Here is a 27578-nt window from a genome sequence, read left to right on the forward strand (position 1 = left end):
CAAAACAATACACGCCTTCGCCCGACCTCTTAAACGTCGCCGTTGATCAGTGTTTTGGGTTTGCAGAGCTAGAGACTGAACAGCAAGGAGAGATTAGGTTAGTACACCGCTACAATCTGCAATGCACTTAATTTTACGATATTTAAGGTGTTAGAAAATTGTCTACTTGAGGGCTAGAGGGAGAGGCTTGTTTGGACATTTACACTCGCTATAGTGAAATTGAAATCATTCGCTTGGTGTGCATTTATCCACTTTCAATAAAATCATGAAGCAGATGGCAACTTTGAGTGCCAGCGTGAGAGTATTTCTTGACCACTTTGATGATTATGTGTGAACCATCGCACTCACCCCAAATTAAATTAAATAAGGCGAGCTTCAAAGTAAACATACGAGGGAGCGGATTTGGAAGCTCCCCGCTTAGATCTGATGATGTTCTCGTGCACGCATCGATTTTTCGTTCGTCAGATCTCTTTGCAAATCATTTCCATGCCGCCGATTGCACAGTGATAGTGAATGTTGTTTTGGTAAGATAGAACCATACTATGATAACCAGTGGAAGCGGGAAAAATACCACCGTAGGAAAAGTTGATTTGCATGACCTCCTAACCGTCGAATAGCTAACATAGCGTGACTCATCGATTTAACAACTTGGAATTTCACTTTGCAACCGCGTTCGCTATAGACCACATGATAGTTCTATAACTGAACTTGAGATTGGACTCATTGATTTAAGTCGAGTTACATTGTATCACAAGTGAAGAGCAAGAGCCATAGTTAATTTCGACCGAGCCGGATTTTTGTCGAGTCACGACTGTTATGTTTAGTTTTTCTTCCTGTTTTTTCCTTTTTTTCGTTTTTCTTTTGGTTTGATTTTTGATGTACTAGATGCACCTGTGATACAACAACGCGTAGGTAGAAGCTTGAAACTATTTTCATGGCCGTTTATAATTCTGCAATGGTTCACAGCTGCTTTCAAAGAAGTAAACATTTCCAGGCCTATACGAGTTTCATTCACAGATTCCCAGCTCTTTTACTTACACACACCTTACGCAGAAGTCCCATTTGCACCCAACCGCCATCTTGTCGCATATGTATATATGCATATGTCATTTAAAGGCATGATATGCAGGTTTCCCTTCTTCAAAATTCTCAAAACGACGTTATATAAGGTGTGGAATACACAAAACAGTCATGTTAATTACGCTGTGACTGAATTCTCTTATTTACTAAGGGTGTTTTCGCACCTTATGATAATAGCTCCTCCTAAGGGAAAAATCCAAATTTAGCCTGCAATCACAGGCTGTGCTACAGGGAGTACAATGTAAAAATACATCTTTTTGTTTTAGGTTGTCTTCCAGCCACACCTGTGTTAGCTCTTTTTAGTTCATGCAGTCTTTTAGGGTAAATCATGTCATCATCTTCTCCTCATGTACGACTTCATAATTCTTTTTTAAGTGATTGCCTATGTCTTAAATATTTATTTCTATGGGTTTTGGTGTTTCTTTTTTGTCGTTTGACATTTCCACTCATATTGACCTCTATATTGACAGTGCTGATGTTATAGTGAATGTGCGGACTGAGCTGAATGTAACAATGGACAAAGGGACAAAAAAGGATCTTCTTGTTATAGCAGTGACTGCACATGATCCCAATCAGGATGATGACCTTAATGCACAAGAGGCAGTGGACACTGCTCCTGATGTCTCAGTACAGCTGTCAGTCAAGCGAAAGGAGAAATTTGAAGTTCTTGGAAGGAATGTGGGTTGGTGGCTGTATGTACGACGTGTTGACAATGAAGAAAAAGGTTACATTCCAAGCACTTGTGTTGTGCCTCTGAAGGATGATTTAACCCATGAAGAGTAGGTTGAATTAATATTTGCAGTTACTTTTTAGCTGAACTCTCAAGTCTCATGCACTTAGTATGATTGAACAAATTCAGTCTTACACTCTCACACTGAAATGATTTTTTGTTTGCGAATGAAAGATTCCTGATTGAAACTGTTGATTTGAAATAGCAAACTGCTGCTTTAGTTAAATACCTATAATATGAATTATTTTTCAAGATCTAGTTTACTCCTTGTTCCCTTGTACAAGCCTCAAACACTTCTCAACAGTGGGAATTCTGCATGTGTAAAGCCACCTGTTGCACCAATCAATGGTTTTATTGACTATTGCATGTGCTCACATGTTTACCATAAATCAGTAAAATGGACTCTCCAAACATATTCAGAATAAATGAATGCATGTCTTATTTACAGCATGCCCCCATACCCTACATAGCTGCAAGGCAATAAAGAATGGGATAGGTTCTGGTGTTGTGGGGCACCCTAGTTTTCTTGTGTAGAAGGGCTGTTCTCTTATAGGAACATTTCAAATATTGTTCTGAAATTTTATGGAAAAAGGTTGTTTATGAGGCATCCAAGGTAGAAGAATTCTCTGGCCCTTGCCCAAATTTTCTGAATAAATTTTGATGGCATGCCTGAGTTCTTCCTTAGATCAGGAGAATATTCTTCAGTTACTACACTGTTGCATTTTTGCATTTATGTAACAAAAAACCTGAATAATAAAGTGTAGGTCACAATTTTAGAGACTTACACCTGTGTACTGAAGTTGAGGTGTGAGGCAGTTAGAGATGGTAGACATATCTAGCCATTTGTGAAATTCAGACTAAATATATAAATTCATTTTTTAATCAACATCTTCCTTGGCATTGCTTTCCAGATGCTTAAGGTCTCTATTGATAAGAACAATCACAATGTTTTTTTTACAATAACTTCATAATTGCTGAGAATGTTATACATGTTTTAGGGAAGAAGAGCTCAGCCACAATGTTGAACTAACTGCAGACTTGATCAATCCAGAGGTTGATTTGAAGTTTTTTCCAGCTGCTCCTGTTGACAAAGATGTTACAAACAGGGTAGGTATTTCTATCTTAAATACAGCTGAAGATGAACCATAATCATTACTTCCTGATCTTCTTTCTGAAAGTGCGCAAAATAGTTGAGTTCGAGGTATACTTAGGAGAATGCATACTATTCATGTTGTTTTTCAATTCTGTTGGTTTTATATTATCCGGTGGGTATCAATCCAAAACCAGATTATTTCAGCTTTTTGATGCTATCTAGAACTGACTGACATTCATCGGGCCTCGATAGGCCACTTTACAGTTGTGTATAAAGTTGCCAATTCTTTGATTTGGAGTGAGGCTGAGTGACCTTGATGTGATAGAAACCAGTATCTAGATAGCAAAGTAAGTTATATTTGAAAAGTAGCAAGGTTTGTACCATAACAAGGTCAACCTTAGCCTCACTCCTGTTCAAAGGCTTGGCAACCGTGCACACAACTGTAAATGGACTATTTCGGGCTCTAGATAAGTGAAGTCCTGCAGGTTGACTCACTTCATTCATTCCATTAAATCAAAGGAAGTGAGCAACAACTACAAATCAGGACAGTGAGTCACACCATCACTTGATATGCGTGGGGTTAATTATACACAAGAGTTTGTTGGGCTGAAACAAAAATACCCATTCCTTAGCTGGATCAAATGCACCTTACTAATATTTGATTACCACCAGTACTAATATGATGATTTTTTTCTCTCCTCTTAGGATGTTTGTCCACAGAAAAATGCAAACATCTTTTCAAAACTTACATTTTGGTGGCTCAATGGGTGAGTCTTACATAATATTATGAAAGTGATGATTTGATTGTTCTGATAATTAGCATTGGATATGTTGATCAGAGGGTAGAGTTTATGAACATTCTTGCTTATGGCCTTAATGAGGCAGTGTAATTACATATTTTTGCCACTACCCAAGTATCATAGAAAAGTTAAATCTAAGAAAAATTTAGAAAAGTTTTTATTAGATACGTTGAAATGATTTTGACCTGAAAGTCAGTTTTAACTATATGCATGGTAAGATGTGTAAACTGCAGCATGTGATATGAAATTTGCTCTATTCAAATCATTTGGAAGGAATTATGTCATATTTTTGCTTTAATTTATAACACAAATTGAATAAAATGTTTATCAATCTTACAGTAATTTTGTTTTGTAAGAAATCATTGTATGTACTTTTATCTATATATAATGTACCTTACAAGCTTATCCAAGAATAATCATGCACATTATTGATTGTCAAAACTGAATGCAATAGACAGAAAAAAATTGTAATTCAGTCTATTTCTTGGGAGAACTGACTTCATGTATTATAATGAAAAAGGACAAAAAAAAAATAATATCAAAGACATCTAATATCAGAATTGAAATTAGTGAGTTGTAAGAGAACTAAAATATCCACTTCAGCAATCTTTCAGTAGGCTCCTGCTATCTCCTGCACCCCACTCAAGATGCTTTTTCCTATAATCTGTCACATGTGTCAAGCAAAAGTAACTGAAGAAAAATTGATGTTAGCATGCCTTGCAGAAAGAGGAGCTTCTCCCAGATTCCAGCAGGGCACACTAATATCAATTTTTTAAAATAATTTTTTTAATCATGTGCCAGACTTTGCCTAAAGGGAGGGAGTCAGCTTGTCATTTACTCTCAAGATCTCTCAATTTTGCTGAGAAAAACATCAGAAAAGGGTAGAGGACAAAGAGAACAAAACACCTAATGTTCCCAAGGAGACTGTTGCAACTCTGATATAATATTGTGTATGAAAATGGAGGTCGATCACTCTTGTTAATAAAAATGTGGTGATACAGTGAGTGATGTATTGTGAAGCGGTGGACATTGAAATTCCATCATCATGCAATTTTGATTCCTGAGAGTTTAATCCATCTTATTTTCTTCCAGGTTGATCTATCAAGGGTTTAAGAGGCCTCTGGTCAATGATGATTTATGGGCATTAAGCAAAAGGAACAAGTCTCTGAACATTGTGCCTAAGTTTATGGAGAAGTGGGCCAAGGAAGAGAAGCGATGTGCAATGTATGTACATGTAGCTGAATCCTTGCTGAACATATTTAACAATTATTCCATGAGTATAGGATGAATATGACATGGTAAATGGCCAATGACATGGTAAATGGTCAATGAGTCGATAATTGTTTAAAAAGTGTTCAGCTTGGCAACAGTTAGCACAACGCATTTCCATATAAGGTGACTCGGAACATGAGCTGATAACTAGAGTTGAGCAAACCAACAGGACACTAGAAGCGCACCATTTGAAGTTGAAAATTTGATAATAAGAATGATTCACTGAAGTGAAGGTGAACGGTGGTGGATATTTACCAAGCCGCAAAGCAGTGATGTAAATATCCACCACGTCCACTGAGTTGAATAATTTATTTAGTATATACTATTCAAAACCAAAGACAACAATTTATTTTTGAAAATATACCAAAATTGTCAGAGATTAAACTCTTGACACACAAATTTGTCTCATCTGCTGCTTGGACATGAATAGTACTTGCTGATGGCTTCCAAACTAGCCAACCAGGGCATGTAAAAGATGCTATTCGCATGTGTGATATATACTAATTAACATGAGTTATTATTAGATTCAGCAACAAATATTCGACACTTTCATTTCACTCACTGCCCATATAGAAATGTATCAGACCAAAGCTTTTATTGAATTTTGTTGTTTTCAATTTTGATTTTGTCAAATATAAATTATAATCATACCTCTAAGGCATTTAATAACCTATGAAGACCATGTAGCATGTTGGAAATACTTTTTGTGACAGAACAATGTATACATGAAACTTTTCAGTGGGAAAAGATGTCCATTAGAAGAACAGCAGGAGCAGGAGAAGGCTAAGTTGAAAGAGGAAAATGATGAAACTAAAGTTGAGTTTGTTCCTAAGAATGACGAGGAGCAGTCAAAGGATAAGAAAACTGAAAAAAAGAGACCTTCATTGATCAGAGCCATGGTTTATCAATTTGGACCTCAGTTTTTGATTGGAATGATTCTCAAACTTATCTATGATGTTATTCAGTTCATTCAACCACAGCTTGTAAAGTGAGTATAATCTAGCAGTGTAATATAGATATGTGAAAATTATAAGTATAATCTATGTTTGCATGTGGGATAATTTGGTTTTATCAGCTGAGTTGAAATATAAATTAGCCACAGTAGGGAGTTTTTAAGGCAGACCTTTCCAGCTGTTAAGGCCTTTGTCAAAGTAATAAATAACAAATTTAATACTTATATAGCCCAAAATTCATTATAAAAGTGAATGGCAAAGGGCTAACACCAGCCTTAGAAACCCTGTACTGTTGCACATTTAAATTTAAACTGGGTTGATAAAACCAAACTATCCTCTAAATTATCCTCCCCACCAACACAGTACCATAGTTTCTATGGAAACTTACATCATTTTTGCTCATGTCTACTTTTAGCCATGCTCACAGTTGGCTGATTTACACCTTTTGGTTAAATATATTCTCTGTGTTATTTTCCACTGGCTGAGTGACATGAGCTTACTGAAAACTATCTCTCTAAGAGAATGCTTGGTAGGACATGGGAATGAGCCAAGTGGCGTTTGGAGGGAATTTTTATGTTTGTTTTGTTGTGTGTTTGTTTCTTTTGACATTGCTGTTGCTGTTGTTGTTGCATCCCCTTTCACTGACATTTTCTCAACCACCTGCTCTCCCTGACGATTTCCAGTTTTGATAAAAAGTTCTGTGCTAATCAACTGTTGGCCAACTAACAGCTACTGTTGGCCAACTGTTGTTCAAGTCGGTGAACGGTCAACAAACTGTCGGCCCTCGCCAACATTAGTGGATAAATCCAGAGCATTTCTTTAATTTCTTACAACTTTCTGCTTTCATTTTACCAATGGCTTTCTGCATTGTCTACTTAACAAAGCGTCTGTTTAGTAATAGATCCTAGATGATGTCGATATTTAGTAAGAAAAAAAATTCATAAATACATACGAAATAACACATACGAAATTCATAGTTGCAGCCGAGTGTGTCACTAATTTCTTACCAATTTTCACGTCTTCTATGATCTATTATAGTAGAGACCCACTGCAACCTAGAATCTTTTTGTTTTGTTTTGTTTTTTTTTTTTTATGATAAAAAAGTAAACGTTTTTAATGTTGACTGTGTCAATGCGTCTGTTCTCCTATAGAACATAAGTAGGAATTAATCATGAAGCGTGTATGATTCAACTTATCATATAAATTAAGACCCAGAAAGGTGACTGTTAATGGGGTTTTATTTTGCTTTTCAGCTTATTGGTCTCTTATGTAGCAGATAAAACCATTCCTAGCAGTGAAAAGTGGAAGGGTTACATTTATGCTTTTTCCATGTTCCTTGTGTCAGCTGTCATGTCTCTTCTCATCCATCAGTATTGGCAAATTGTTTTTGTCCTCGGTATGAGGATACGAACTGCAATCATAGGAATGGTGTACGCAAAGGTAAATATGTTTAAAGAACCATTCAACTTGCTCGTTTATAAGCTTAGCTTCCACATAGGTCGTCCTATAGCTCGTCCTTTTCTGGGTTTACTTTTCGAGTGTGGTTTGTCCAGTTGTGGCCTCAGTTCTTTATGTCAGCCTGAATATTTCGCCGCCTGGTTTTTTTCGGGGCGTACTCCCTGTTCAACGAGAACTGTTTTAGCAAAAATATATTTTTTGTAAAGTATGGGATAGCAAGGGTAGTGCAAAGGCGAGAGCTCTTTTCTCATGCGACTCGCACTGTGCAGGGGTTGGTATGAGGGGTGAGTGGATGTTTCTAGGCATTGAAGAAAAGCTAAAACGAATGAAATGAACAAAAGAAGGGGAACGAAACGAGAAACAAACAGACAAAGTGTAAGTCTCCCTGCAACTTTGAGTAATGTGCGTCCATTCGAGCTATGAGATTCGAGGATGTTCCTAAAAAATGCGATGAAAAAAATTAGAGGAACAAAACGAGATGAACTGTAGCAAGCAAACAAACGAACAAAATGTAAACAGAGCAAAACAAAACAAAGTTAAAGACTATTGAAAGGGTATACTGACGTAGCATTTGGATTGAGCAAATCAAAAGCAAAACTTCAAGCTCGTCTTTTCTTAAAGTAGCAATTTGGCGAAATAAATCATCAAACCGTCTGCCATGGCAACCGAAGCGATCGTAATTTGGAGCGCTGAAATGTGTTTCTTGTTAATCCTCTGTTCATTTTTGTTATGTTTTGCTTGTTTTTTTTTGTTTTGTTTTGTTTGTTTTTATTTTTTTATATACGTAATTAGCACCGGTATGTCGATGCAAGCTGACCAGTACTTTTAAAAATCACCCAAGATTTAACAAAGATCAGTAAGGCTGCGTTCAACCCGTTAATGTTAACGCGTGCATAATTATTCATGAAACGCTGTCACTTTTTTTTAAAAGGCACTAGCACTGAACAGCAAGGCACGAATGGAGTCTACTGCTGGTGAGATGGTAAATCTGATGTCGGTTGATGCCCAGCGCCTGATGGACCTAGTAACTTATTTGAATGTTCTGTGGTCGTCACCTCTTGTGATTGTGATAGCGATGTATTTTTTGTTTGACGTGATGGGCCCTTCCACTCTGGCGGGTGTAGGAGTGTTGATCCTGTTAGTGCCGTTTAATCTCGTTGTGACCAAGATCGCCCGAAAACTGCAGGTTTGAAGATTTTTTTGCCTTTTAATTTGTTGTCTTGTAGAGGTTTGACCTTGATTCTTACATTGGCAGGTCGAATAAAATTATTTTCGTTAAAAATTATGATCTGATGTTTACCGATAGAACCATTTGAGCGGATGGCAGCTGGTAGGAGAGGAGTCTTAGGGACTATATTTTCTCTGAAAATCTTCGTAATTTTGCACTGCTACTCGATCTTGCGGATTAATAATGGTAATAGGACTGAGTGGAGTCCTAGTCGCTTCGCGGTCGTTCAATTTTGTTAATCACTCGACGTATGATTACTGACCGAATTGGACGACATGAAGCTCTGTTAACTATAACTATGGTTATCACTAGCCCGATTTAAGCAGTAATAGGACAGTGTATGTGTCATGCTTGTAACAGGACAGTGTAATAGGACGGTTAAAGGGACAGTTAACACGTCATGCCTCAGCAAGTGGACAGAACGCGTCATGTGCGCGCGTTGTTGGCTCGCATTTCGCCGAGTTAGCAATTGGTTCGTTGCTCTTTGTGCGTTATTTGTACTCTCCTTCTTCTCTTTGTTCCTTAATTTCCTTTCGAACGTCTCCCTGTAAAAAGGTAAGAGACCCCCTTTAATCACGCCTTCATTACGTGAAGTACTGTGATTTTTCGTAGGTGAAGCAAATGGAAGCCAAAGACTCGCGTATCAAGATCATTAATGAAATCATAGCTGGAGTCAAGGTAGAGTTCATTACTTCAATTTTGTCTTTAGAATATTATCCATGTCGTGAAAAAGTTAGGCCAAACAGTTTCTATTTTTCATGTATCGGGGGAAGTCGCAAAAGCTCGCAAGGATTGTTGAGCTTTTTTTTTTTTTTTTTACTCTCATTCTGCGTCACATTCGCGCTCGCTAATCAGCTTCTTCCCTATCGCATCCCTTCACACCGATTGGACATGACGTCGCCTTGGTCAGTGGATACCATTCTTAGGGTTTTCGTGGTTACCCGCTGTATCTTGACTGCTTCTTTGCCCCACCCCCTCCACTTTTATCTATTCCGGCTGTAATGTAAACTCCAACTTGTCGTTTTGCTTGCATTGGAAGGTAGCTTGTCTGAAACTTTACCCATGGGGCAAAGGGACATGAAATTCTATAATTCCGGCAGGGTACTCTATCTGCCCCGCAAAAAAGATTGACCGCACACCCTACTGATAGATCTCACTCACGTGGCATGCATGTTTAAGACTGTAATCCTCTCTTGACGCTGACAACTGGGGAGGCAAGACTTAATTTTCCTTTTCCTTTTTTCAGGTTCTAAAGTTGTATGCCTGGGAAAAATCGTTCATGAGCAAAGTTTTCAACATTCGTAAGAAGGAGTTGAAACAACTAAAGAATGCTGCTTACTTGAATGCAACGTTTGCTTTCACCTTCACATGTGCTCCATTTATGGTTAGTTACATACATATTAGTTTGGTGATAAATGTCTGAAAGGATAATGGTTTCAATTCCTTAATATTTAAAACAGTAGATCGTAATAAACAATGGTAGGTGGTGTGAGTAGTCCTGAAAGGAATTGTTGTCGGCGGAAGTGATTGTCGAGGGATATCTTATCAGCAAAGAAACGAAAAAAGAGAACTTAACGTTTTTGTATTTTGCTTCGAGGCGAACATGTTGGATTTTTCGGCGACCAAATTGTTATAGTTGTTAAACTTTTCTGCTGCCAGTTGGTGCTCGCGTGAAAAACGGTTGACTTCGGAGACTGAACACTTCTCTTAAGGAGTGCCCTAAGATGGAGTATCTCAATGTGCGTTTTTGCTTTACAAGAAAATGTGTTTATTTGTTGAACAAAATTTCAAACTAATTAATACCCTCTACTTCTACTCCAGGTTGCTCTTGCGACATTCGCCATCTATGTCCTAACGGGAAACGAGTTGACAGCTAACAAGGCATTTGTTGCTCTGTCACTATTCAATATCCTAAGATATCCCATTACAATGTTCCCGAATGTAATTATCAGCACGATACAGGTGAGTAAGTGTCCGATATGACTCAAGCTCCCAATTCAGTGACGCCATCAATAGGTATTATGTGAGTGTTTTATGAGGTCGCGATCATTCACTGAGCCTTCATGTTTGATTTGTGGTCAAAGGGAAGGACCGGAAGGGGACTTGGAGAGACTTTCATCGATCTGCTCGACTATCTTCCTCCCTCGATCTTCCACTGCTTTAAACATCCAGGTTTACAGGAGCAGTGCGGCCGGGTGGTAAAGGCGCGGGACTTGTAATATGGTGGTTGCGGGTTTTAACCCTTTAACTCCCAAGATCTCATTAGTAATTCTCCTTTATTGGCCTCCATACAGTTCTTGTGATGTTAGTTTGGAGAATTTAGTATTGGATCAAATTAATCCCCTAATTGATATTTGTCTTTATTCTCATCACTTATCTGGTTGATATTGTATTGATATTGTAAGGAGAAATTCTGTCTTAATCACTAACGGGAGGTTAAGGGTTAAGTCCTCCACCCTGCTACTTAGCTGCGCTTTGTATATTGCTAACTGGTCTGCCTCCTGCCAGTTGAGATTTTCAAACCCTATGTTTAAAAATGTTTTCGTTCGTTCGTTCATACATTCGTTCGTCCGTCCGCACGTTCGTCGGTTCGTCCGTCCGTCCGTCCGTCTGCCCGTGTATTCGTTCATTTATTTATTTATTCCTTCATACATTTATTTCTGCATTCTCATTGGACTTGAAAAGCCCCAATATGAGAAAAATCATTTAGGTAAACATACATCAATTAAGTATACATTGACAAGTCGACAGCCAAAAGTTTTACGAAAAAATACTAGTTAAAAGCTCGCTCGTTGAAGTACTTCCACGCTTGCAGGCTCTTATAACATATGCATTGTTTTATAGAAGATGTTCCCTTGTTGCATTCGCTACTTTTTTTCCTTATAAGTGTTTTATAACGTTTTTGATTTAATGATTAATATCTCTTGTTCTTCGTAGGGAAAGGTGTCTGTTGACAGGCTAACACACTTTCTAAATCTGGAAGAGCTGGATACAACCAACGTAGAAAAGACAATGCCTGAGCATAGTGAGTCGACTTTGATCGCAATTAGGACTTTTCTCTCCTGCGTTTTATTTGGTTTGAGTGTATTCTTATCTGGGATCAAAATCACAACTTTCTATGTGAACTAGGAAAGGCATTTGTACCACGGCTTCCTAAAACAACGCCTCCATCTTAACATATAGATTCTCCGTATCTTTTAAAACTTTTCTCAATAGTTGTTGTTGTTGTTTTGATTTTTTTTGTTGTTGTTTGTTGTTGTTTTATTTTTTGCTTTGCTTTGCTTTGTGTTGTTTTGTTTCAATTGCTTGTTTTTCTAATAATTTATCTTTAGGAGTCACCTCTCTCTCTCTCTCTCTCTCTGAACTTTTCCACACAGGGCTTAAAATAAATTTTCACCAAATACAACCTTTTCCATTGTCTCTGCGTTATAGTCAGTTCACAAGCGATTCATGTCGAAGAAGGCAGTTTCGGTTGGGATAAAGAGGAAACTCCTTTCTTATCAAAGTAAGTAAACAAAATGAAGACAGTAGTTTGTGTAGTGTGATCGTCCGGGTGAGTGTAGTTCTGAAAAGAACTGTTGTTGGTGACTGACGTTTCGACTATCTGTGCGATAGTCATCCTCAGAGTCAAGTAAGGAGTAGTTGTCAGTCGATGATGTTATAAAGTCTGGTCTGTTGAACGTGATTGGTCTGTTTAGCCGTGATGTGATTGGCTGGAAGACTCATGTAGAGTTTGTTAACAGTCATTGGTCGGTTTCGATCCGTCTGTTGTTTGTCGGTCTGTTTGTCGGTTTGTTAACGTCGTTAATGAGTCGTTTGTAAGGTGCTGGTAATTGTTGACATCTGTTGAGAGGCGTCTGTTCTAAGTTAGTGAACCAGCTTTCCAGAGTCAGTCGTTGAAAATAGTTTGTACTGTAGGTTAAGCATTTAGCAGAGTCCCAGTCGATTCTGTGATTAGTTTGTCGGTGATGTTCAGAAATGTGATTGTTTACATCGCCATTTCTAGTAGATCGTTTGTGTTCAGTTAGTCGCGTGTTAAGGTTTCTACCAGTCTCACCAATGTAGGAGGCCTGGCAGTCGGAGCATTCGATCTTATAAATCGCTCCCTGTCTGTTGTTGGGTTCTTCTTTGTCTTTAACGTTGGTCAGCAAATGTCGTAAAGTAGTTATAGGCCTGTGAGCTACGCGAATGTTGTAAGGTTGTAGGATCCGCGCGATAGCCTCAGAAGTGCCTTTGATGTAGGGTATAGTAGCTGTAGTCGTGATAGATGTGGAGTCCCTGTTAGTTTCTGTAGTGTCGGTCACCCTGTGAGTGTTTCGTCTAATGAAGTCAGTGTTGTAGTTGTTTTTGTCAAAAACACGGTCAAGGTACTTGTTTTCGTCAGATAAACTGAAACAGCAATTACCGACTACCTTACTCGACACTGTCACAGCTATTGCCGACAGAAGAGCCGACAAAACGAGTTACCAAGCTCGTGACAAACATCAACAAAAACTGACGCGACTTCAACATAACAAAGACAAAAGACGACAAAGAACCGACGACAACTGGCTCAGGAACATCTCTTCCCGTCCCCTAGACAAGACTGAGACTCAAGTACTATCTTACGGACTGAAACACTCAGTGACGCCTAAACGTATACCGACCGAGTCTATTGTATCTAGTGTTGAGGCGGCTCTTTCTCGTCAACGAGACTTATCAGAACCTGCCAAGGACAACATCAGAAGTAGAATTGCTTCCACAATACAATCAGCCTCTATAACTGACAGCAACTTAACCAAAGACGAACAACAAGCACTGAAACGACTGAAAAACGACAAGGAAATTGTTATACTACCAGCCGACAAAGGACGTGTTACTGTTGTTATGGACAAGACTGACTACTATGACAAAATGGACGCACTTGTTAACGACAAACAAACTTACGAATTACTTAAACGTGACCCGACGCCAGCACTACAACGCAAACTCAACAACAAATTACTTACGCTCAAAAAGACTGAAGCCTTTGACACTCAACGCTACTACCGGCTGAGGTGCTCTGTACCACAACCACCTAAACTTTACGGACTACCGAAACTACACCAACCTGGGATACCTATGCGACCTATAGTCTCATTCTGTGGGTCCCCGACGTACCAACTGTCGAAATACCTTACGACGATACTGCAACCACTGACTGACAAATCGAGACGTAAACTACAATCAACTGAGAACTTTATTGACGCTATCAAAGACGTACAGATACCTGACGACTACAAACTTGTGTCTTTTGATGTGAAATCACTGTTCACCAGTATTCCACTTCAATTGGCTCTACAGTGTACTGAAACCGCCATCCAACAGTCTACTGATGCACTACCATTACCGACAGAAGACATTATGGACCTACTTAACCTCTGCCTTACATCGACTTACTTTCAGTACAACGGGAAACACTACAAGCAGTTGCACGGAACAGCTATGGGGTCGCCGGTCTCCGTTGTTGTCGCAGAAATTGTGATGCAAAACATCGAGGAACGTGCCCTTGCAACTTGCCGACAAACCATACCGCTTTGGTTACGCTACGTAGACGACACATTTACCGCCGTAAACAAAGACGAAATTGACGCTTTTCACAATCACCTTAACGAACAAACCACCGACATTCAGTTTACCAGGGAGATCGAAGAAGACGGCAAGCTTCCTTTTCTCGACTGTTTGGTAGGCCGAAACAACAACGAACTACGAACAACAATATACAGAAAACCGACGCATACCGACAGACTTCTTGACGAATCATCCTACAACCCGACTTCCCACAAAGCTACGACTATCAAGACATTGACAAGACGAGCGCAACTTGTTTGCAACACACCGGACAGTTTATCTGACGAAAACAAGTACCTTGACCGTGTTTTTGACAAAAACAACTACAACACTGACTTCATTAGACGAAACACTCACAGGGTGACCGACACTACAGAAACTAACAGGGACTCCACATCTATCACGACTACAGCTACTATACCCTACATCAAAGGCACTTCTGAGGCTATCGCGCGGATCCTACAACCTTACAACATTCGCGTAGCTCACAGGCCTATAACTACTTTACGACATTTGCTGACCAACGTTAAAGACAAAGACGAACCCAACAACAGACAGGGAGCGATTTATAAGATCGAATGCTCCGACTGCCAGGCCTCCTACATTGGTGAGACTGGTAGAAACCTTAACACGCGACTAACTGAACACAAACGATCTACTAGAAATGGCGATGTAAACAATCACATTTCTGAACATCACCGACAAACTAATCACAGAATCGACTGGGACTCTGCTAAATGCTTAACCTACAGTACAAACTATTTTCAACGACTGACTCTGGAAAGCTGGTTCACTAACTTAGAACAGACGCCTCTCAACAGATGTCAACAATTACCAGCACCTTACAAACGACTCATTAACGACGTTAACAAACCGACAAACAGACCGACAAACAACAGACGGATCGAAACCGACCAATGACTGTTAACAAACTCTACATGAGTCTTCCAGCCAATCACATCACGGCTAAACAGACCAATCACGTTCAACAGACCAGACTTTATAACATCATCGACTGACAACTACTCCTTACTTGACTCTGAGGATGACTATCGCACAGATAGTCGAAACGTCAGTCACCAACAACAGTTCTTTTCAGAACTACACTCACCCGGACGATCACACTACACAAACTACTGATACTCCTGGGTTCAAACCATTTACTTTAAAATGAAGACAGATACTGTGTGGGTGAAAAGTGACACCATTCATTGCATAGTTACCAGTTTTTGCTGCGCAGCTGCAGCACGAAGGTCTGAAATACCAGCATCTCCAAAAGCATTTTAAGCAAAACCGTTCTCGGCGAGATGCTGAACTAACAGCATTACTTCCCAGCCAATAAACTGTGAAAAATATTTCCATATATATGTAGTTACATTTGACTCCTTAACTTTCTTTACTCCTCCTACCTAGCATCAATATCAATATTCCCAGTGGTTCACTCGTGGCTGTTGTTGGTCACGTGGGATGTGGTAAAACTACCTTGCTCTCCGCTCTTCTTGGTGAGACAGAAAAGTTATCCGGAAAAGTGTATGTCAAAGTGAGTATTTGCAATCTTAGATTTTTTTATTTGTTTTGTTTTTTTTTTTAATTTGTTTTGTTTTGTTTGCTTTTAATTTGTTTAGGACTGTTTGTTTGTTTGTATTTTTTTGGTTGCCGTTGTCATTGTTGTTGATTTCATGTATGTTGTGTTCTTTCTCAACTCGGTGCACTGATCCTATTTTAGCATTCCGGGCGAATGCGTGAAAAACCTCCATTTTTCTCATGCAAAAATCGATGTGCAGTGGTAAAGCAAATACGTGTCTTAAAACGTGACGTTAGTCGAAAGAAAAAGAGCAACCAGCGATGCCCTTGCCAAGTATGGGAAATGTGGCTTAAAAGTTGAACACGGTCAGAAGGAAAAGAGCAACCAGCGTTGTGCGTGCTTAGTATGGGAGCTCACTGACTCATCGCTAAACTACCTGTTCACTATGACAACGCAAGAATTAATAATGGTTTAATGCTGTGCTAATTTGTTTTCAGGGCTCTGTGGCATATGTTCCCCAGCAGGCCTGGATACAAAATGCAACACTGAGGGACAATATCCTTTTTGGACGAAGTTTTGATCCTAAACGCTATTGCAAGACCATCAGCACTTGTGCTTTGAGGACCGACCTGGATATTTTACCCGGGGGAGACATGACAGAGATTGGGGAAAAGGTACATTGCTTGCCTACAGCAGTCTTTTATGTTTTGCAGTTGTGCTGACTGTTTTGCCCAACTTTATGGAATTAAGTGACGAGGGCCGCGCGGGCTAATGGACTAAAGGTCCGAGAATATAGCGTAATACAATGCATGAACTGACTTGCCGCAAAATTTATCACGCCTTATGCCGAAAGTAACCAGGCCTTGCTTGTTCGAAAGATGGACAACGCTATCCACTCGACAGATCTCCTTAGTTTTGTTGGCACTCATCCGCTGAATGGCAATTTTTCCGTTGGTTAGCTTCATCTGCCATTTAGGCAAAACGGAGCCAGACTTAGAAACGGTGAATTGCTTGTTCAAGTCACAGAATCTGCACCAGACCCACTTGTTACACGCTCTACATGAGAGAACACTTTTGCCACTGAAAATCGTGGAGTTTCATTACTTTCGGAAATTCACGCTCTATTTTTTCTAGGGTATAAATCTGAGTGGAGGGCAAAAACAACGTATAAGTCTTGCGCGTTCTGTGTACTTTGATGCTGATGTTTACTTGTTGGACGATCCACTCAGTGCTGTGGACTCACATGTTGGAAAACACATATTTGATAAAGTTATCGGACCAAGGGGAAAACTCAGAAAGAAGGTACAGTTCGAGAGCATTTCTAAAGTTTTAACTGCTAGAGCTTTTCCAAATATCGACTCTGAATGTAAAAGTAAGGTAAAATTTTGCTTTCCTCAGACTCGCGTCTTTGTTACCCATGGAGTTGGCTTCCTTCCTCAAGTGGATCAGATCATTGTTTTGCAAGATGGAAGAATATCTGAGGTACCTTTTCTTAAGCTTTAAAGTAGACTTCAATTTTATTGTTTAATGTAGCAACTTAACGGTAAAGACTGAAGTTTGAATTGAAGACGCACTATGAATTACGAAGTTTGTTGTTAAGGTGTTTTTCTTTTTGTATGAAGTTTCAAAACGTCATCTGGCGAATATATGAGCTACGTTTTCTTAGGCTTTAAAGCAGACTTCAATTTTAAAATTTCATGTGGCAACTTGACGGTAGACTGAAGTTTGAATTAAAAGTGCGCTATAGATTTCGAAGTTTGTTGTTGGCATGTTTTTCTTTCCTTATGAAGCTTCGAAATGTCATCTCAATCGAGAAGGAACGTAAAATAAAACCTAATTATCTAACCTTTTGTTTATTCAAGTTGTGTACGAATGTAAGATTTTTGATATACTTTGTAACACTTGAAGTCGTACCTACGTTTGGAGGTACGGTGACGTTACAGCCAAATTTTTTTGGCTTGATGCTTCTCGTACGTACGGATGGACTGACGCTCGGACGTACGGTGACGTCAAAGCCAAATTACTTCTAAGGCTATGGTGTCCCATGGAAAGCAATACAGGCCCAGTGCAGAAAATTTCGCACATCAAGTGTTCTCTACCGATTCAGACAGATTCTCTTTTGATCAGGTTGGAACGTATTCAGAACTTCTTGCAAACGAGGGAGCCTTTTCTGAGTTTCTCAAGACATTCGCTGCGGAACAGAATGTGGAGGAGGATGGTAGGCAGTGGTCGATATCTTAAGGGTATGGGTGCAACGACCTTTCAGGATATCTTTTAGGATATCTTTCTGGGTATGGGTGCAACGACTTTTTCATGGAGTAACGAGGCACTTTCATCAGTTAAGTCTGAAAGCAGCTTTTGGAGGTCAAGAGCTTAAATCCTAAATCTTATTTTTAAATCCTGACGTGACGAGTAGTATCATACAGAAGCCATCTACGAGAAACTGCTTGAAAATTGATTATGTGGTTGCCTGTAGAATTCTTTATAACTCCCTATAGTGGCAGAGACACAACCCAGAACGGAACCCACGATAAAAGAAGAAGCAGAAGGTGTAGATGAGATAGATGTCAGGTTTCAACGCACAGATAGTCGTTTAGAGAGGCAGGATAGTCGACTGGAGCGAATGGACAGTCAAATGGAAGGCCCAGTTTTCCGGAGGAAGCGAGCAGATAGCGTGTCTGTTGTCACGGTTGACACGGCCGATTTGGATTGTACATTCACGAGACCCGATGAGGACGTAGAAGACAGGATTATCGAAGAAGAGAAATCCGCAACTGGACGGGTACGTTTCAAATTATTATTAGCTTTTTTGTTTTTATTAACCGTGATCTACGACAGAAACACACGATGCGCAATTAAAAAAAGGAATTCTCTGATTTCCAAACAACTGAGTTTGCCGAAGAATTTACAATGTTTACAATGAAGGTGACATGTTATCCGTTTACACCGCGAAGGATTGACCCAAAAAACAGATGCCTTGTAGAAAATGCCAAAAAAGAGGAGGTGATAGAACTGTTTCGTCCTCCCCACTCTTAGAGAAACAACAAGCAAAACGTGGCTGAAACAAAAGAAAACAGTTGAAAAAATAACAAAAACCAAAAGCGAACGTACAAACGTAGATGGTCGAACTATAGAAATAGTTTGTGTCTTAGAAAGCTACTTTTACTTCTCTCGATCTGCAGCTTTCTTTACCCAGCGAACAAGCTATATTATGAGGTATTAGAATAAGTTATAAATCTTTCATGATTGCAGGTCAAATTTGCAGTGTTCTGGGCCTACGCAAAGTCAGTTAAAGTCTACTTGGCATTCAGCATACTATTGTTTGTAGTCCTAGCAGAAGCTAGTTCAGTTTCTTCAGGAATTTGGCTCGCCCGCTGGAGTTCAAGCAATGTCACTTCAGACAAAGAGCGTGACATGTACCTGGGAGTTTATGGCGGTCTTGGCTTTTTACAAGCTGCCAGCACACTCATTTCATCCTTGTGCCTGGCTGTTGGATCGAAAATTGCGTCACGCAATCTGCATCATACTCTTCTTGAGAATGTCTTGCACTCCCCCATGTCATTTTTTGAGACCACTCCTCTGGGGAGGATCGTGAACCGCTTCTCTAAGGATATCAGCACAATCGATGATAAGGTTCCCATGACTCTGATTATGTTCTTGCGAACGTTCTGTGGCGTTCTGGGAACCATCGCTGCCATTAGCTTCGCGACTCCAATTTTTCTGGTCGTAATCCTGCCCCTTGGTTTTGTCTACTTTTTCATTCAGGTAAAAAGTTTTTAGTTGAAAGAATGAATTAACTCTACTTACGTAGCGCTTTTCAATTGAGTGTTGTAAAAACCAAAACTAAGGTAATCACACATGCCGATCAAAAAAACGAAAATATGATTAGTTTTAGTTTTGCATTTGACTGGTTGAGATGAATGGTGCGCGTTTTCAGGACCAATCACAGAGTGAAGTAAACTTTCATTTCTCAGTGGAAAATTTGTCTACGTCTCTAATTTGATATCACAAATCTTAAATGCCATAAACAAATAATAACGAAAAAAATGACAATAGGAACGAAATTACAATGATTTAAATTACCTAGTCACAATAACTGATATATGGATTGTTGCAAGAGTTAAGAGTGTCCCATATTTCTTTGGGGAAAATATCAAAACAGGAGAACTTTTCGTCGTACTAATGTAACAGAAATAACCTTTGGGAAGCCTAGAGGAGCTCCTTCGTAAAGGGTATTTATGAACTTCCGAGACAAAAGGGTATGATTGCAGACCTCACTTTGGTATTAAATAAGGTAGACATATTAATGAACATTTTTTAGTTGAATTCAGGTGAGGCTCTCATGAATCGGAGCCTCAAATTAAGTTTTTCTTTTTTTTGTGCTGATCGTGCTAACTTGTGTAATAATGATTAATATGAAGATTTTAGATATATGAAAATTCACATATTTGCACTGCGGTGGAAAGATGAAATTAGGAGATCCTCGCAGCTATGAACACTACTGAAACGAGTAGTTGTAAATAGGACCTGAAAAAAATTGGTCAATTGGTAGAGCGCTGCACCGGTATCGCAGAGGTCATGGGTTCAAATCCCGTACGGGCCTGAAATTTTTTTCAGGTCCTATTTACAACTACTCGTTTCAGTAGTGTTCATAGCTGCGAGGATCTCCTAATGATTAATATGTTTGGTGACACGTATATAGATATGAATATTTCAGAAGTTAAACTTTGCTGTCCAAGGTCGATACCGTCACCTTAAAATTACGCTTAGCAATTTTAAGAGAGTTTTCACCTTACCATCTTCAGACTAGGGATTCGAAAAGACTTTTCACGCTTTAGTGGAAATCAGCCACTTTTGTAGTTATATCTATAGCTTTGGTTTTCAATCCATAGCCGAGCTGAGTGTATAATCCAAATATTTAATGCAAGCAGTATTGATCTTGACGATAACCATTTTCAACTCGGCCTCTAGAATTTGATCGATATTATGTCTAATAATTTGGGATACACATTTCTATGCAACCTTTTTTTGATGTATGCTATCCTTTTATTTTACAGAGAGTATATGTGGCCACGTCACGACAGCTTAAGAGAATCGAGTCCGTGACTCGATCACCAATCTTCAATAACTTCTTTGAGTCAATCAACGGAGCTAGCACCATCCGAGCATTTGCCCAACAACAGCGCTTAATCCGGGAAAACTACCATAGAGTTGACGAAAATCATGTGGCTTACTTTCCGGGAACTACAGCCAATAGGTAAATTCTCTATTCCTCGTACGAGATCTCACGTATTTTTTTTTCCACTCGACACTATATCCGTTCATGAACGAGGAGTTTCTAAAGCTCATATTTCGAGCGTTAACTCTTCGTTCTACGCTCTGACAAAGGGCTAACGCTCGAAACGTCAGCCGTAGGAACTCTTTATGGTGTCCAATTTACATCATCAACTCAAAGTAATACTGTATGTTCATTCAGGTGGCTTGCCCTGCGTCTGGAGTTTCTCGGCAATCTGATCATCCTCTTTGCCGGGCTGTTTGCTGTTATTAGTCGTGACTCGATCGAAAGTGGCCTTGTGGGATTGTCCATCACCTATGCTTTGCAGGTTTGTTTTTTTTTTTTCTTTCTTCCTGTCTTTATTTTTGGCGTCTTCTTTTGAAACGCCACAGTGTTACTGGGAATCATCATAAAGTCGAATACGATCAAGAAAAAACAAGCATAGTTGAGAACAAATACTGGGTGAGAATATTGATGGAGAATTTTAACGTGAGGTACGGCGATTTTGCTTCAGTTTTTCTCGTCGAAGAGACGTAAGAGGAGGCTAAAGGAGGCCGGGTTTTGTTTCTTTTGCTTTTTTTTTTGTCATCTTGTTTGTTTTGTTTCTTTCTGTTTTTGTTTTGTTTTTCATTTGTGGTTCGATTTTGTTATATTTCTCGTTTGCGTTTTGATTTTGTTTTATTTTCTTATTTACGTTTTGGTTTTGTTTTGTTTTTTTCCTTTTGCGTTTTGATTTTGTTTTGTTTTGGTTTCATTTTATAATTTCTTTCTTGTTCTGTTTTTTTTTGAGGGGGGAGGGTTGGGCGGGCGGGGGGGGGGGAGAGGTGCCAGTGAACCAGTGTGCGGTTACACTGATAAGTTAACATACGTAAAAAAACAGATCACTCTTAGGGGTTTACTTGAACTAAATTTGTGGGTTTGTTATTTAAGATTACTAACACTCTGAACTGGATGGTGCGAATGAGCAGTGAGCTTGAAACTAATATTGTGTCTGTTGAGCGGGTTAAGGAATATTCAGAAGCACCAACTGAGGTATGGTAAAACAAATAGTGATAAGTTGAGATAACATGATGAAATCTTCATAATGATGTGAACCGATCTTCCTGTGCATTGCCTGTTTTGTGAATTTTTGCTCCTATATTTCTGAATTGTTTTAATGATCTGATGAAGAAAAGTGAGGATAACAAACCTGCGTCGTCAGTAACATTAATCTTCGTACAACTCTAGCATATAAAGAGATAAACCCCAATTAAATCAAAAATAAACATTTCATGTCTTCCAAGTTGAGAGTTTTTTGTTTTTCCTTTCCTTTCCTCTTCTGATGTTTGCTTAGAAAAGAAATGTGGGTTCCTTGTTCTCTCACACGTCATGGTTACTTATAAGTATGTTACAGGGAAGCATGTTTATTTAAACTTGACATATGTGGGCATTTATTGCAGGCTGAGTGGATTATCCCAGACAACCGGCCCCCAGATAACTGGCCTGATGCTGGAAACATTGTCATTGAGGACTTTGACTTAAAATACAGAGAAGGATTACCTCTGGTATTGAAACAAATCAACTGCGATATTCAACCGGGAGAAAAGGTAATTAAGTCTCCGTATTCTTTACTTAACCCTTTCCAATCCAGCACCAGTAGGCATGTTCTCCACACTGTTCTTTATACGTTTCCCAAGGTGCTGACAAAGAGAATATGTTTAGCAATCAAAAGCTTCTCAAGTTGGTGATCATTTCTTGTTTTGTTGTGACCTGAATGTTCGAATGAGGGGTGATAAGATAAGGAGAAATTAATTGCTAATCACCCTTAGGGTTGAAGAAGAATGAGCAAAAGTTTTCTTTATGCACCGTTGGTGAATTCCTTTTTGGATAACTTGGTTTTATCAACTTGGTTGATAATTTAAACTGGCCATTCTGTGGTCTCCCCGTACATCTTGGCATTTCATGAAGCTACTTAACTTTAGGATTACTTTTATCTTTCAAATCGGCAATCTTAATCACTGCTGTAACAACGAACGTTTCCATGGTACTAATTTATTATTGTTTTCCACGTAACTATGGTCCCACTAATAGCGTAGCTCCAACACACACCACCCACATTTCCTCTATTCGCTTCGACAAAGGGCTCATGCTCAAAACCTCAGCTTTAGAAAATCTTTACGGTGGCCGATTTGCACTATTAACTGAGTTGATAAAATCAATTAATCCCGCAATACCCTCCTTCCTCCCCCCCCCCCCCCCCCCCTCCCTCCACCGACGCAGCACCACAGTTTCTTAAGAAACTTGCTCCTTTTATCAATGAACCTCTTTTAGATTGGTATCGTGGGTCGCACTGGAGCTGGAAAGTCAACTCTTACCTTAGCATTGTTTCGTATTCTCGAGAGAGCTGGTGGACGGATTCTTATCGATGGAGTTGATATCTCCAAGATTGGACTGCAGGATCTGCGGTCACGACTCACCATCATTCCCCAGGTAATGAAGCCCATCTGAAGAATTGAAAATTGAAGAGAGCTTGAAATGATCAATATTTATGGTGCTCTTGTCCTAACCTACAACATGACGAATCCGAAGTTTTAATTTAAAGTCATTCCGTCCGTATTTTTGGGACAGCATGAGAGCTGAGTTTTACAGCCGGTATTTGGTCACTTTCACATATTAACTGCAAAAAAAAAAATTAAAAAATATGAGATCTATTTATCTCCCATTTAACTCTACCTCTTTAATTCTATTTAACTGCAAAAACCACATGCTCTATGATTCTCTCCTACTGGCCAAAAGCAGCCCTCAAGAGTACTGAGGGGAACAAGAAAGATTCAAGATTCCAGTTTAAAATTTATATTTGTGTATCTGCATTACTAAGAATTATCAACAGTGGCACTGACTTCTTTCGTTTCGTGCCAAGGATCCTGTGTTGTTTTCCGGGACTCTTCGTCTAAACCTGGATCCATTTGACAGCCGCACGGATGAAGAACTCTGGAAAATCCTCGAATTGAGCCATTTGAAGAACTTCGTCTCAGGCTTGGAGGAAGGGCTTCTTTATCCTGTCAGTGAAGAAGGAAGTAACCTAAGGTATAACAAAGATTAGTTTACCCTAACATAACCTTGATCAGGTTTCTTGAGGGAAAGCAGATGGAGGAAAAAATTTCTGCTTTTTCTTACTTTTCGAACAAATAGACACAAGTAGTGTAAAATTTTATTATCTGGTTGCCTTGACTAGTCTGCGAGCAGATCCTCATTATTGGCGTAGGATGCGCGTTTTCCCACCCGTGAGGAGATTTGAGACGAGTCGGAGAAGAGTTTGCCAGGGGTCTGGTACGAATGATTATTAGTGCCAGACCACTAAGAGACCTCTCGCCGGCTCGCTTTACTCAAGGACGCAGTTTTTCGTGGGTTGAGAGACGTCTCTAATAATGAAGGGGTCACTCGCGCACCATGCTTTGACAAGTGTGGTCGACAATTTTTTATTGTTAATATATACGGCGAAAAATTTTGCATAACAAGTACACTTGCCAAGGGACGCTTGGTGGTGTAAATGCGGGTTTAGCGAAGGAGATGTAGGTCAACATGTTTCGTTCAAGTTTGTGTTGAGGCTCTCAGCTTTGGTCCTTTGATGTCACTTAATTATAATCTGCAACTTTACCTTTTGATGCTTTTGACAGTGTTGGTCAGCGGCAGTTGGTGTGTTTAGCGCGTGCGCTACTTCGTAAAAGTAAGGTCCTGGTCTTGGACGAAGCCACGGCTGCGGTGGACTTGGAAACTGATGAACTCATTCAGCAAACGATTAGGCGTGAGTTCGCTGACCGCACAGTGTTCACCATTGCTCATAGGCTCAACACCATTATGGACTATACCAGGTTTGTAATACTCATAGGTAAACAGGAAGAGAATTCCATCCCATTGGTTTTTACGTAGTTGTCGTCTGCCATCATACATGAAGATCCTCTTATGTGTCCTGCCTCTTAGTAAAGGTTTCGCGTTTTCTGCAGTAGATAAAGGTGGGACCCCTAATTAGTGCTCGTCTCTTTCTTTCTAGGATCATGGTTCTGGACAAAGGTTTCGTGGTGGAGTTCGACAGTCCTGAGAACCTCTTGACCCAGAGGGGGATATTTTATTCCATGGCACAAGACGCTGGATTAGCTTAATTTTCTTATTATAAGCCTTCTTATGAGTAGTTAGTTGCAGTAAATGTGATAGGCGACAGGATCGGTTTCAAAGCAAGCCTCAAGTAACAAGGGGAACCATAGAGAAGCCCAACCTTTCGAAGTTCGCCCAAGAGATTTTTCTTAAGCATTTTGCTCCTCGCCTTAAAGCCTCGCTTTTGGTTTTTTAGTTCGTTTTTAAACATGTAACATTGCAATCTAGATTTGGGCAAACGTTGCCACAAGGGAACGTAAAGGCTACAAAATGTACTGCGAGGTATGATCAGTTAGCCTTTAAGTTAAGCTTGTTATAGCTAGCCTTGATGCATTTTTTACCGTAATAGTTTTTCTGCACGTTGCAAGCTAAGAGATCCTGCAAGCTTCAGATCTTCTGCTTATCGTTTTTAAGGAAGCTTAAGCCATTTTGTACTTGATTCAAAAAAAAGATCGTCCGCTTATGCATAATTTTATGTTTAAAGTTTCTTTTGCTGTTCTGATCGAGAACACCCTTCACCAGTCATCAGTAAAAGGTCTCGAGGTTATCTCCACTCCTGAAATATTGTACAAAGACCATCCATTTTTATTCCAAATTCCTACTCTTATTTTTGAAAAGAAAAGATAACGTTCTTCTTTCTCATAGTTCATAACCAACTCTCTCTTTACAATGTTTACTTTATATGTTCCAAAAGCTTTCACATTTTGATGCATACGGTTAAAATTTCTCAACGGGTTTATAATTCTTTGAGGGGGTCAATGAAAGCTAGATCATATAGATAGTTTTTTAACCTGCAGTTGACTTGTGATTTGTTTATTGGTTAGCTTTGTTCTGGAATATATTATAGCCTCTATTTCCAAATTATTTATTCAGATTCAATTTGCACTGTCGTGGGTGTAGCTAGAAAAATAATAAAATAACAAGCACTGGTTATGAGCTGCTTCCTGTACTTATTAAGGACTAGGCACAAGTACGTTTCTCTTATTCCCTTACTCTCTGAGCTTTATTAACCAAGAATGACTGGTTTGTTGTTTTTTGTGTCAACTATCTACTCTGGCATATAGTTTGTGAAACTCCATGTCAACGGGTTTGTCAGTAACGAAGTAAGATCACTTTTAGTTACACCTAGGAGTTGATAATTGACACACTTTTCAATTGTCAAAAATCAACTCTGGCATATGGCTAGTAAAGCTCAATGTTAACGGACATATAAATCAACTAAGAAAGACCTTTTCAAGTAATAACTCACGAACCACGCCAGTCACTAGAAAGTTGGCGCGAAAGTTGAGGTCGCCTGTTCGACACCTTACGGTGACATACTTCGATTTAATTATTTTGCTTCGAAAATTTATTTTTTCTTCTTTCTATTTCTTTTTTCTGCCAAATACCATAAAGTAAAAGACCTTTAACATAATACGCAATGATGCAATTTTGCATGATAAGCCTCAAATCGCGTCAGAAACGCACAATTCGGGGAAAATCGGACCAATTTTTTTTGTTCAATTCTACTTGCTGGCACCTGCTGACAGTTACAACTGGTCTCACTCTGGGAGCAGATATCGAAAAAAACAAGTTTCGTTCACCCATCACCTCAGGAAAGGTCTGACACTTGATTCTGATAGAGAAAGACCTCCTGATCAACACGAGGTAGTTCTTAGAGTTGCAAACTCGGAATTGTGGTATACTTTTCAAAATACTGTCACTGCTTTTCTGTCAAGATGTAAACGAGGATAAGATCTAAATTTACCTTTAGCTCCTAACGGATGAGAGAATGCGATTAAAAATTGAAAGTAAAAAAGTATTAAAAGCTTTATTGCTAGTAAAAATCTTTATATCGTGAGACGAATGCTCCTAACAATTTAGCACGAAGTAAAATTTTACCACATCTGCACCGCTGCTTACGTATTTTTCCCACAATATTATTTCGTGAAGTCTTAAATATTGGTCGACATGTATTACACGTGTAATTACTCTACGTATGTTCTTTAGAAAATACGAACAATCATTTCACCAACTCGTTGTGACATTGACCTGAAGTCTTTTGTACTATCTATATTCACCACTTATACGTTAATTATATTAGTTCACGCGGTTATATTTAAAAGGCTATTTTTGCTAAAGAATTTTCAGCGATCAATATGAGTTCATCACTTCCAATTAATGCACAGGCTTTGCTCTACCGGCTGACTCTGACTCTGACTGGCTGACTCTGACCGGCTGACTCTGAACGTAATTAAGTGAAATAAAAGTAAAGGCATGAATTGATTGGCCAGGAAGATCTGAGCAGACTCTGGAAGCCAATTATCTACATTGTTGTGTAGAACCATCAAGAGGTGTGACATTTCGCTTGGATTATTTAACACCTCATCGACACATTTTCCTGAACCTTTCAGGAAACGGAACTATATTAGTACTTTCGTTGTAGTCACCCGTATTATGCTTAA

At 39.2% G+C, this 27578-nt stretch overlaps 1 protein-coding gene across 1 annotated transcript; it reads left to right on the forward strand.

Annotated features, from left to right (window-relative positions):
- LOC131775049 (multidrug resistance-associated protein 1) lies at positions 1 to 27055 on the forward strand. Its single transcript, XM_059091149.2, has 28 exons — positions 1 to 97; positions 1551 to 1859; positions 2809 to 2917; positions 3609 to 3670; positions 4796 to 4927; positions 5715 to 5963; positions 7182 to 7368; positions 8318 to 8572; positions 9227 to 9292; positions 9861 to 9998; positions 10436 to 10576; positions 11552 to 11639; positions 12047 to 12119; positions 15617 to 15743; positions 16226 to 16402; positions 16863 to 17030; positions 17127 to 17210; positions 17856 to 17946; positions 18227 to 18510; positions 18981 to 19493; positions 20786 to 20985; positions 21205 to 21331; positions 21934 to 22035; positions 22443 to 22589; positions 23314 to 23472; positions 23903 to 24069; positions 24660 to 24854; positions 25034 to 27055. Exons 2-28 carry the CDS (start codon positions 1594 to 1596, stop codon positions 25140 to 25142), a joined length of 4416 nt encoding a protein of 1471 aa, XP_058947132.2. The 5' UTR covers positions 1 to 97; positions 1551 to 1593; the 3' UTR covers positions 25143 to 27055.
- Positions 27056 to 27578: the final 523 nt, after the last annotated feature.

This window comes from Pocillopora verrucosa, chromosome 6, assembly GCF_036669915.1.
Source record: "Pocillopora verrucosa isolate sample1 chromosome 6, ASM3666991v2, whole genome shotgun sequence".
NCBI classification, from domain to species: domain Eukaryota; kingdom Metazoa; phylum Cnidaria; class Anthozoa; order Scleractinia; family Pocilloporidae; genus Pocillopora; species Pocillopora verrucosa.